At 47.1% G+C, this 12,113-nt stretch overlaps 1 protein-coding gene across 1 annotated transcript in view; it reads left to right on the top strand.

Annotated features, from left to right (window-relative positions):
- The window catches only part of LOC122923698 (sideroflexin-4-like), a 34,459-nt gene extending 22,614 nt beyond the window's left edge, over positions 1 to 11,845 (top strand). The window contains exons 9-11 of the mRNA XM_044274548.1: positions 10,727 to 10,800; positions 11,500 to 11,617; positions 11,707 to 11,845. Coding sequence (XP_044130483.1) covers positions 10,727 to 10,800; positions 11,500 to 11,617; positions 11,707 to 11,784 — 270 coding nt within the window. The 3' untranslated portion in view covers positions 11,785 to 11,845. The remainder of the gene's footprint in view (positions 1 to 10,726; positions 10,801 to 11,499; positions 11,618 to 11,706) is intronic.
- Positions 11,846 to 12,113: the final 268 nt, after the last annotated feature.

Here is a 12,113-nt window from a genome sequence, read left to right as displayed (position 1 = left end):
CAGCCTGTAGAGGGATCTGTACAGTATATACACAGCCTGTAGGGGATCTGTACAGTATATACACAGCCTGTAGAGGGATCTGTACAGTATATATATACAGCCTGTAGAGGGATCTGTACAGTATATATACACAGCCTGTGGAGGGATCTGTACAGTATATATACACAGCCTGTAGAGGGATCTGTACAGTATATATACAGCCTGTAGCGGGATCTGTACAGTGTATATATATACACAGCCTGTGGCGGGATCTGTACAGTATATATACACAGCCTGTAGAGGGATCTGTACAGTATATATATACAGCCTGTGGCGGGATCTGTACGTATTATACAGCCTGTAGAGGGATCTGTACAGTATATACACAGCCTGTAGAGGGATCTGTACAGTATATATATACAGCCTGTAGAGGGATCTGTACAGTATTATACAGCCTGTAGAGGGATCTGTACAGTATTATACAGCTGTAGAGGGATCTGTACAGTATATATACAGCCTGTAGAGGGATCTGTACAGTATATATACAGCCTGTAGAGGGATCTGTACAGTATATATATACAGCCTGTAGAGGGATCTGTACAGTATATATACAGCCTGTAGGGATCTGTACAGTATATATATACAGCCTGTAGAGGGATCTGTACAGTATATTACACAGCCTGTAGAGGGATCTGTACAGTATATATACAGCCTGTAGAGGGATCTGTACAGATATACACAGCCTGTAGAGGGATCTGTACAGTATATATACAGTCTGTAGAGGGATCTGTACAGTATATATACACAGCCTGTAGAGGGATCTGTACAGTATATATACACAGCCTGTAGAGGGATCTGTACAGTATATATACAGCCTGTAGAGGGATCTGTACAGTATATCACAGCCTGTAGAGGATCTGTACATGTACAGATATATACAGCCTGTAGAGGGATCTGTACAGTATATACACAGCCTGTAGAGGGATCTGTACAGTATATATACACAGCCTGTAGAGGGATCTGTACAGTATATACAGCCTGTAGAGGGATCTGTACAGTATATACACAGCCTGTAGAGGGATCTGTACAGTTATATACAGCCTGTAGAGGGATCTGTACAGTATATATATACAGCCTGTAGAGGGATCTGTACAGTATATATACACAGCCTGTAGAGGGATCTGTACAGTATATAACAGCCTGTAGAGGGATCTGTACAGTATATACACAGCCTGTAGAGGGATCTGTACAGTATATATACAGCCTGTAGAGGGATCTGTACAGTATATACACAGCCTGTAGAGGGATCTGTACAGTATATACACAGCCTGTAGAGGGATCTGTACAGTATATACACAGCCTGTAGAGGGATCTGTACAGTATATATACAGCCTGTAGAGGGATCTGTACAGTATATACAGCCTGTAGAGGGATCTGTACAGTATATATACAGCCTGTAGAGGGATCTGTACAGTATATATACAGCCTGTAGAGGGATCTGTACAGTATATATACACAGCCTGTAGAGGGATCTGTACAGTATATATACACAGCCTGTAGAGGGATCTGTACAGTATATATACACAGCCTGTAGAGGGATCTGTACAGTATATATACACAGCCTGTAGAGGGATCTGTACAGTATATATACACAGCCTGTAGAGGGATCTGTACAGTATATACACAGCCTGTAGAGGGATCTGTACAGTATATATACAGCCTGTAGGGGATCTGTACAGTATATATACACTGCCTGTAGAGGGATCTGTACAGTAATATACACAGCCTGTAGAGGGATCTGTACGTATATATACAGCCTGTAGAGGGATCTGTACAGTATATACACTGCCTGTAGAGGGATCTGTACAGTATATATATACACAGCCTGTAGAGGGATCTGTACAGTATATATACAGCCTGTAGAGGGATCTGTACAGTATATATACACAGCCTGTAGAGGGATCTGTACAGTATATACACAGCCTGTAGAGGGATCTGTACAGTATATACACAGCCTGTAGAGGGATCTGTACAGTATATACACAGCCTGTAGAGGGATCTGTACAGTATATACAGCCTGTAGAGGGATCTGTACAGTATATATACAGCCTGTAGAGGGATCTGTACAGTATATATACAGCCTGTAGAGGGATCTGTACAGTATATACACAGCCTGTAGAGGGATCTGTACAGTATATATACAGCCTGTAGAGGGATCTGTACAGTATATACACAGCCTGTAGAGGGATCTGTACAGTAATATACAGCCTGTAGAGGGATCTGTACAGTATATACACAGCCTGTAGAGGGATCTGTACAGTACAGATATACACAGCCTGTAGAGGGATCTGTACAGTATATATACAGCCTGTAGAGGGATCTGTACAGTATATATACACAGCCTGTAGAGGGATCTGTACAGTAATATACAGCCTGTAGAGGGATCTGTACAGTATATATACACAGCCTGTAGAGGGATCTGTACAGTATATATACAGCCTGTAGAGGGATCTGTACAGTATATACACAGCCTGTAGAGGGATCTGTACAGTATATATACACAGCCTGTAGAGGGATCTGTACAGTATATATACAGCCTGTAGGGATCTGTACAGTATATACACAGCCTGTAGAGGGATCTGTACAGTATATACAGCCTGTAGAGGGATCTGTACAGTATTATACAGCCTGTAGAGGGATCTGTACAGTATATATACACAGCCTGTAGAGGGATCTGTACAGTATATATACAGCCTGTAGAGGGATCTGTACGTATATACACAGCCTGTAGAGGGATCTGTACAGTATATATACAGCCTGTAGAGGGATCTGTACAGTATATATACAGCCTGTAGCGGGATCTGTACAGTATAATACAGCCTGTAGAGGGATCTGTACAGTATATACACAGCCTGTAGAGGGATCTGTACAGTATATACACAGCTGTAGAGGGATCTGTACAGTATATACACAGCCTGTAGAGGGGTCTGTACAGTATATATACACAGCCTGTAGAGGGATCTGTACAGTATATCCACAGCCTGTAGAGGGATCTGTACAGTATATATACTACAGCCCTGTCTAGGGGATCTGCTACAGTATATATATACACAGCCTGTGGAGGGACTCTGTACAGTAATAACACAGCCTTTGTCGAGGATCTGCTTACAGTTATATATACACAGCCTGTAGGGGATCTGATACAGTATCATATACCAGCCTGCTAGAGGATCTGCTACAGTATATTACAAGGCCTGCTGAGGGATCTGTAACAGTATATATACAGCCTGTTAGAGGGATCTGTCACGTATATACTACAGCTGTAGAGGGATCTGTACAGTATATACTACAGCCTGTAGAGGGCTCTGTACAAGTATATATACACAGCCTGTAGAGGGATCTGTACAGTATATATAGTACAGCCCTGTAGAGGGCTCTGTACAGGTATAATATACACAGCCTGTAGCGGGATCGTACAGTATATATATCACAGCTCTGTAGAGGGATCTGTACAGGTATCTATATACAAGCCTGTAGCGGATCTGTACAGTATATACACAGCCTGTAGCGGATCTGTACAGTATATATACACAGCCTGTAGAGGGATCTGTACCAGTATATATACAGCCTGTAGAGGGATCTGTACAGTATTATATACAGCCTGTAGAGGGATCTGTACAGTATATATACACAGCCTGTAGAGGGATCTGTACAGTCTATACACAGCCTGTAGAGGGATCTGTACAGTATATACAGCCTGTAGAGGGATCTGTACCGTATATATACAGCCTTGTAGAGGGATCTGTACAGTATCTATACAGCCTGCAGAGGGATCTGTACAGTATATCTACAGCCTGCTAGAGGGATCTGTACAGTATATACACAGCCTGTAGAGGGAATCTGTACAGTATATATACACAGCCTGTAGAGGGATCTGTACAGTATATATACACAGCCTGTAGAGGGATCTGTACAGTCTATATACACGCCTGTAGAGGGATCTGTACAGTATATATACACAGCCTGTAGAGGGATCTGTACAGTATATATATACAGCCTGTAGAGGGATTCTGTACAGTTATATATACAGCCTGTAGAGGGATCTGTACAGTATATATACAGCCTGTAGAGGGATCTGTACAGTATATATACAGCCTGTAGAGGGATCTGTACAGTATATACACAGCCTGTAGAGGGATCTGTACAGTATATATACACAGCCTGTAGAGGGATCTGTACAGTATATATACACAGCCTGTAGAGGGATCTGTACAGTATATATATACAGCCTGTAGAGGGATCTGTACAGTATATATACACAGCCTGTAGAGGGATCTGTACAGTATATATACACAGCCTGTAGAGGGATCTGTACAGTATATACACAGCCTGTAGAGGGATCTGTACAGTATATACAGCCTGTAAGGATCTGTACAGTATATATACAGCCTGTAGAGGGATCTGTACAGTATATATACAGCCTGTAGAGGGATCTGTACAGTATATAACAGCCTGTCGAGGGATCTGTACAGTATATATACAAGCCTGTAGAGGGATCTGTACAGTATATACACAGCCTGTAGAGGGATCTGTACAGTATATATACACAGCCTGTAGAGGGATCTGTACAGTATATATACACAGCCTGTAGAGGGATCTGTACGTTATACTACAGCCTGTAGAGGATCTGTACAGTATATATACAGCCTGTAGAGGGATCTGTACAGTATATATACAGCCTGTAGAGGGATCTGTACAGTATATATACAGCCTGTAGAGGGATCTGTACAGTATATATACAGCCTGTAGAGGGATCTGTACAGTATATATACAGCCTGTAGAGGGATCTGTACAGTATATATACAGCCTGTAGAGGGATCTGTACAGTATATATACAGCCTGTAGAGGGATCTGTACAGTATATACAGCCTGTAGAGGGATCTGTACAGTATATACACAGCCTGTCGAGGGATCTGTACAGTATATATATACAGCCGTAGAGGGATCTGTACAGTATATATACAGCCTGTAGAGAGATCTGTACAGTATATATACACAGCCTGTAGAGAGATCTGTACAGTATATATACACAGCCTGTAGAGGGATCTGTACAGTATATATACACAGCCTGTAGAGGGATCTGTACAGTATATACACAGCCTGTAGCGGGATCTGTACAGTATATATACAGCCTGTAGAGGGAACTGTACAGTATATATACACAGCCTGTAGAGGGATCTGTACAGTATATATACAGCCTGTAGAGGGATCTGTACAGTATATAAAGAGGCCTGTAGAGGGATCTGTGCGGTATATAAAGAGGCCTGTAGCGGGATCTGTGCGGTATATAAAGAGGCCTGTAGAGGGATCTGTGCGGTATATAAAGGAGCCTGTAGAGGGATCTGTGCGGTATATAAAGGAGCCTGTAGCGGGATCTGTGCGGTATATAAAGGAGCCTGTAGCGGGATCTGTGCGGTATATAAAGGAGCCTGTAGCGGGATCTGTGCGGTATATAAAGGAGCCTGTAGCGGGATCTGTGCGGTATATAAAGGAGCCTGTAGCGGGATCTGTGCGGTATATAAAGGAGCCTGTAGCGGGGTCTGTGCGGTATATAAAGGAGCCTGTAGCGGGATCTGTGCGGTGTATAAAGAGGCCTGTAGCGGGATCTGTGCGGTATATAAAGGAGCCTGTAGCGGGATCTGTGCGGTATATAAGGAGCCTGTAGCGGGATCTGTGCGGTATATAAAGGAGCCTGTAGCGGGGTCTGTGCGGTATATAAAGAGGCCTGTAGCGGGATCTGTGCGGTGTATAAAGAGCCCTGTAGCGGGATCTGTGCGGTATATAAAGAAGCCTGTAGCGGGATCTGTGCGGTATATAAAGGAGCCTGTAGCGGGATCTGTGCGGTATATAAAGGAGCCTGTAGCGGGATCTGTGCGGTATATAAAGGAGCCTGTAGCGGGATCTGTGCGGTATATAAAGGAGCCTGTAGCGGGATCTGTGCGGTATATAAAGAGGCCTGTAGCGGGATCTGTGCGGTATATAAAGGAGCCTGTAGCGGGATCTGTGCGGTATATAAAGGAGCCTGTAGCGGGATCTGTGCGGTATATAAAGAGCCTGTAGCGGGATCTGTGCGGTATATAAAGGAGCCTGTAGCGGGATCTGTGCGGTATATAAAGAGGCCTGTAGCGGGATCTGTGCGGTATATAAAGAGGCCTGTAGCGGGGTCTGTGCGTGGTATATAAAGAGGCCTGTAGCGGGAACTGTGCGGTATATAAAGGAGCCTGTAGCGGGATCTGTTGCGGTGTATAAAGAGGCCTGTAGCGGGGTCTGTGCGGTATATAAAGGGGCCTGTAGCGGGATCTGTGCGGTATATAAAGGGGCCTGTAGCGGGATCTGTGCGGTATATAAAGGAGCCTGTAGCGGGATCTGTGCGGTATATAAAGGAGCCTGTAGCGGGATCTGTGCGGTATATAAAGGGGCCTGTAGCGGGATCTGTGCGGTATATAAAGGAACCTGTAGCGGGATCTGTGCGGTGTATAAAGGAGCCTGTAGCGGGATCTGTGCGGTATATAAAGGAGCCTGTAGCGGGATCTGTGCGGTATATAAAGGGGCCTGTAGCGGGGATCTGTGCGGTATATAAAGGAACCTGTAGCGGGATCTGTGCGGTGTATAAAGAGGCCTGTAGCGGGATCTGTGCGGTATATAAAGAGGCCTGTAGCGGGATCTGTGCGGTGTATAAAGGAGCCTGTAGCGGGATCTGTGCGGTATATAAAGAGGCCTGTAGCGGGACTGTGCGGTATATAAAGAGGCCTGTAGCGGGATCTGTGCGGTATATAAAGAAGCCTGTCGCGGGATCTGTGCGTATATAAGAGCCCTGTAGCGGGATCTGTGCGGTATATAAAGGAGCCTGTAGCGGGATCTGTGCGGTATATAAAGGAGCCTGTAGCGGGATCTGTGCGGTATATAAAGAAGCCTGTAGCGGGATCTGTGCGGTATATAAAGGAGCCTGTAGCGGGATCTGTGCGGTATATAAAGGAGCCTGTAGCGGGATCTGTGCGGTATATAAAGAGGCCTGTAGCGGGATCTGTGCGGTATATAAAGAGGCCTGTAGCGGATCTGTGCGGTATATAAAGAGGCCTGTAGCGGGATCTGTGCGGTATATAAAGAGGCCTGTAGCGGGATCTGTGCGGTATATAAAGGGGCCTGTAGCGGGATCTGTGCGGTGTATAAAGAGGCCTGTAGCGGGATCTGTGCGGTATATAAGAGGCCTGTAGCGGGATCTGTGCGGTATATAAAGAGGCCTGTAGCGGGGTCTGTGCGGTATATAAAGAGGCCTGTAGCGGGATCTGTGCGGTATATAAAGGAGCCTGTAGCGGGATCTGTGCGGTATATAAAGGAGCCTGTAGCGGGATCTGTGCGGTATATAAAGAGGCCTGTAGCGGGATCTGTGCGGTATATAAAGAGGCCTGTAGCGGGATCTGTGCGGTATATAAAGGAGCCTGTAGCGGGATCTGTGCGGTATATAAAGAGGCCTGTAGCGGGATCTGTGCGGTATATAAAGGAGCCTGTAGCGGGATCTGTGCGGTATATAAAGAGGCCTGTAGCGGGGTCTGTGCGGTATATAAAGAGGCCTGTAGCGGGATCTGTGCGGTATATAAAGAGGCCTGTAGCGGGATCTGTGCGGTATATAAAGAGGCCTGTAGCGGGATTCTGTGCGGTAATATAAAGGAGCCTGTAGTGGGATCTGTGCGGTATCTAAAGGAGCTTGTAGCGGGATCTGTGCGGTATATAAAGGGAGCCTGTAGCGGGATCTGTGCGGTATATAAAGGAGCCTGTAGCGGGATCGTGTGCGGTATATAAAGAGGCCTGTAGCGGGATCTGTGCGGTATATAAAGAGGCCTGTAGCGGGGTCTGTGCGGTATATAAAGAGGCCTTGTAGTGGGATCTGTGCGGTATATAAAGAGCCTGTAGCGGGATCTGTTGCGGTATATAAAGAGGCCTGTAGCGGGCACTGTGCGGTATATAAAGGAGCTTTAGCGGGATCTGTGCGGTATATAAAGAGGCCTGTAGCGGGGTCTGTGCGGTATATAAAGAGGCCTGTAGCGGGATCTGTGCGGTATATAAAGAGGCCTGTAGCGGGATCTGTGCGGTATATAAAGAGGCCTGTAGCGGGATCTGTGCGGTATATAAAGAGGCCTGTAGCGGGATCTGTGCGGTATATAAAGAGGCCTGTAGCGGGGTCTGTGCGGTATATAAAGAGGCCTGTAGCGGATCTGTGCGGTGTATAAAGAGCCCTGTAGCGGGGTCTGTGCGGTAATATAAAGAGGGCCTGTAGCGGGATCTGTGCGGTGAGGCCTGTAGCGGGATCTGTGCGGTGTATAAAGGAGCCTGTAGCGGGATCTGTGCGGTATATAAAGGAGCCTGTAGCGGGATCTGTGCGGTATATAAGGAGCCTGTAGCGGGATCTGTGCGGTGTATAAAGAGGCCTGTAGCGGGATCTGTGCGGTATATAAAGAGGCCTGTAGCGGGATCTGTGCGGTATATGAAGAGGCCTGTAGCGGGATCTGTGCGGTGTATAAAGAGGCCTGTAGCGGGATCTGTGCGGTATATAAAGAGGCCTGTAGCGGGATCTGTGCGGTATATAAAGAGGCCTGTAGCGGGGTCTGTGCGGTATATAAAGAGGCCTGTAGCGGGAACTGTGCGGTATATAAAGGAGCCTGTAGCGGGATCTGTGCGGTGTATAAAGAGGCCTGTAGCGGGATCTGTGCGGTATATAAAGGAGCCTGTAGCGGGATCTGTGCGGTATATAAAGGAGCCTGTAGTGGGATCTGTGCGGTATATAAAGGAGCCTGTAGCGGGGTCTGTGCGGTATATAAAGAGGCCTGTAGCGGGGTCTGTGCGGTATATAAAGAGGCCTGTAGCGGGATCTGTGCGGTATATGAAGAGGCCTGTAGCGGGATCTGTGCGGTGTATAAAGAGGCCTGTAGCGGGATCTGTGCGGTATATAAAGGAGCCTGTAGCGGGGTCTGTGCGGTATATAAAGAGGCCTGTAGCGGGGTCTGTGCGGTATATAAAGAGGCCTGTAGCGGGATCTGTGCGGTATATGAAGAGGCCTGTAGCGGGATCTGTGCGGTGTATAAAGAGGCCTGTAGCGGGATCTGTGCGGTATATAAAGAGGCCTGTAGCGGGATCTGTGCGGTATATAAAGAGGCCTGTAGCGGGGTCTGTGCGGTATATAAAGAGGCCTGTAGCGGGATCTGTGCGGTATATGCAGTGCTGCCCATAATTATTCAGACTCCTGGCAAATTTTGACTTAAAGTTACTTTTATTCAACCAGCAAGTAATTTTTTGACGGGAAATGACATCGGTGTCTCCCAGAAGATAATAAGACCATATACACGAGACATTATTATTGTGGAAAAAAAACATTTCTCAGCTTTTATTTACATTTGAGCACAAAGTGTCCAGTGCAGAATTCTTCCTCCCCTTCTCAATAATCAGTAGAAAAGCCGTTATTGGCCGTCCCAGCGATCAGACGCTTCCTGTAACCGCAGAGCAGCTTTTTGCAGGTCTCCACAGGTAGTTTTGCCCTTTCATCTTCAGCAATGAGCTCCACATCTTTCAGGTTGGAGGGTCTTCTTCTTTCAGGTTGGAGGGTCTTCTTGCCGTCACCCTGATCTTAAGATCCCTCCACAGATTCTCCGCTGGATTCCAGTCTGGACTCTGGCCGGGCCGCTCCAAGACGTTACTGTTATTCGCTAACCATTTCTTCACCACTTTTGCTGTGTGTTTTGGGTCATTGTCCTGCTGAAATGTCCACTGGTGCCCAAGGCCACGTTTCTCTGCAGACGCCTGATGTTGTCGGTGAGAATCCTCATGTATTGCTTTTTTTTCATGGTGCCGTTTACTGGGATTAGGTTCCCTGGTCCATTGGCTGAAAAACACCCCAAAGCATTAGGTTCCCACCACCATGTTTGACAGTGGGGATGGTGATCTTTGGGTTGAAGGCTTCTCCTTTTTTATGCCAAATGAAGGAAACATCATTGTGACCAAACAATTCAATCTTTGTTTCATCTGACCATAACACAGAAGATCAGAAGTCTTCTTCTTTCTCCAGATGAGCTTTTGCAAAGGCCAAGCAAGCTTTTGTGCCTTATCTGGAGAAGTGGTGTCCTCCTTGGTCTGCAGTGTGCAGGTGTCTTATCTGGAGAAGTGGGGTCCTCCTTGGTCTGCAGTGTGCAGTGTCTGTTGGATTGTCTGCATTGAGACATGGCCACCAGCAGAGCCCAGATTCACCAGGGTGGCCTTGGTGGCGATCCTTGGATTCTTTTTCACCTCTCTAACTATCCTCCTGGCAGCACAGGGGTCACTTTTGGCTTCCGACCACGTCCTCTGAGATTTTTCACAGTGCGGAACATCTTGTATTTTTTGCTCAAATGTAAATAAAAGCTGAGAAATGTTTTTTTCCCACAATAATGCCTCTTGTACATCGTCTTATTATCTTTTAGGAGACACCGATGTCATTTCCCGTCAAAAAATTACTTGCTGGTTGAATAAAAGTAACAAGTCAAAATTTGCCCAGGTTAGGAATATTTATGGGCAGCACTGTATATACAATACGGCCTGTAGCGGGGTCTGTACGGTATATAAACAGTCTGTGGTGGGATCTGTACAGTATATAAAGAAGCCTGTAGCGGGGTCTGCCCCAGATGTGCCGTCCTATTTATCATCTCCTCTCTTTGCTCAGGCCATGAAAGAGACGGCGCTGTCCCGGTCGACTCTGTTCGGAGTCACAACGTTGGTTCCTTCCCTACTGAGGCGGTGAGTGGTGTCTTCTCCTTCCCTACTGAGGCGGTGACTGGTGTCTTCTCCTTCCCTACTGAGGCGGTGACTGGTGTCTTCTCCTTTCTTGCTGAGTCGGTGACTGGTGTCTTCTCCTTTCCTGCTGAGGTGGTGACTGGTGTCCTCTCCTTCCCTGATGAGGAAGTGACTGGTGTCCTCTCCTTTCCTGCTGAGGTGGTGACTGGTGTCCTCTCCTTCCCTGATGAGGAAGTGACTGGTGTCCTCTCCTTCCCTGATGAGGAAGTGACTGGTGTCCTCTCCTTCCCTGATGAGGAAGTGACTGGTGTCGTCGCTTTTTCTGCTGAGGCGGTGACTGGTGTCGTGTCCTCTCCTTCCCTGCTGAGGTGGTGACTGGTGTCCTCACCTTCCCTGCTGAGGTGGTGACTGGTGTCCTTGCCTTCCCTGCTGATTCGGCAGTGACTGGTGTCCTCTCCTTCCCTAATGCGGCGGTGACTGGGGTCGTGCCCTCTCCTTCCCTGATTAGGTGGTGACTGGTATCATGTCTTCTCCTTCCCTGATGCGGCGGTGACTGGTGTCCTCTCCTTCCCTGCTGAGATGGTGACTAGTATCATGCCTTCTCCTTCCCTGTTGCTGCGGTGACTGGTGTCCTTTCCTTTCTCCACGTTGGGGCAGCAGCACTGTTCCCATAAGTTAACCTTACGTCTCCTCTCTTTGCAGTTCTCCCCATATGCTGAGGAACCCACGTGTGTTCTCCTTGCTCAAACACCTGGCTGCTCTGGTCACCTTCGGGATGATGGTTCCTGTGTCCTTCGCCCTCTTCCCACAGAGAGGATCGGTGCGTGTCTGCTGAGGTGGAGCCAGGCATCTGAGAAAAACACAGGGGGCACATTCTTTACACACAAGTCATATTCTGTTGTATTTCAGATAAGACGAGAAGATCTGGAGGAAGAACTGAAGGAGAAGACAACAGAAGCTACACTGTTCTATAACCGGGGCTTGTGACCAGGGAGGACTTGGAAATTAAAGTGGCCCTGAAAAAAATAAAATAAGTGGCCCCATGTTGTAGGTGACTCCAAATTGACAGAAGGTGGGGCAACACAAGTAGATGGGCCACCACAAGTTGGCAGGGTCAGCAATACCATAGTGCAGTAGGGCTGTCAAATATAATCGATGCAGCGATGCATCGCGATTCGACCCCCGGCGATTCTGCATCGATGCGGTTGCTTTAAATAATCGATGCATGTTGATGACGTCAGCGTCGCGTCCGCCGTGCAGCCGAGTCGAAAAAAGTTTTTGGGCGCCTTCTTTCCCGCCTCCCGCCGACGTGTCAG

Source organism: Bufo gargarizans, unplaced genomic scaffold (assembly GCF_014858855.1).
Source record: "Bufo gargarizans isolate SCDJY-AF-19 unplaced genomic scaffold, ASM1485885v1 original_scaffold_1816_pilon, whole genome shotgun sequence".
NCBI classification, from domain to species: domain Eukaryota; kingdom Metazoa; phylum Chordata; class Amphibia; order Anura; family Bufonidae; genus Bufo; species Bufo gargarizans.
Note: the sequence above shows the minus strand (reverse complement) of the source record. Positions and strands in the feature narration are given on the sequence as shown.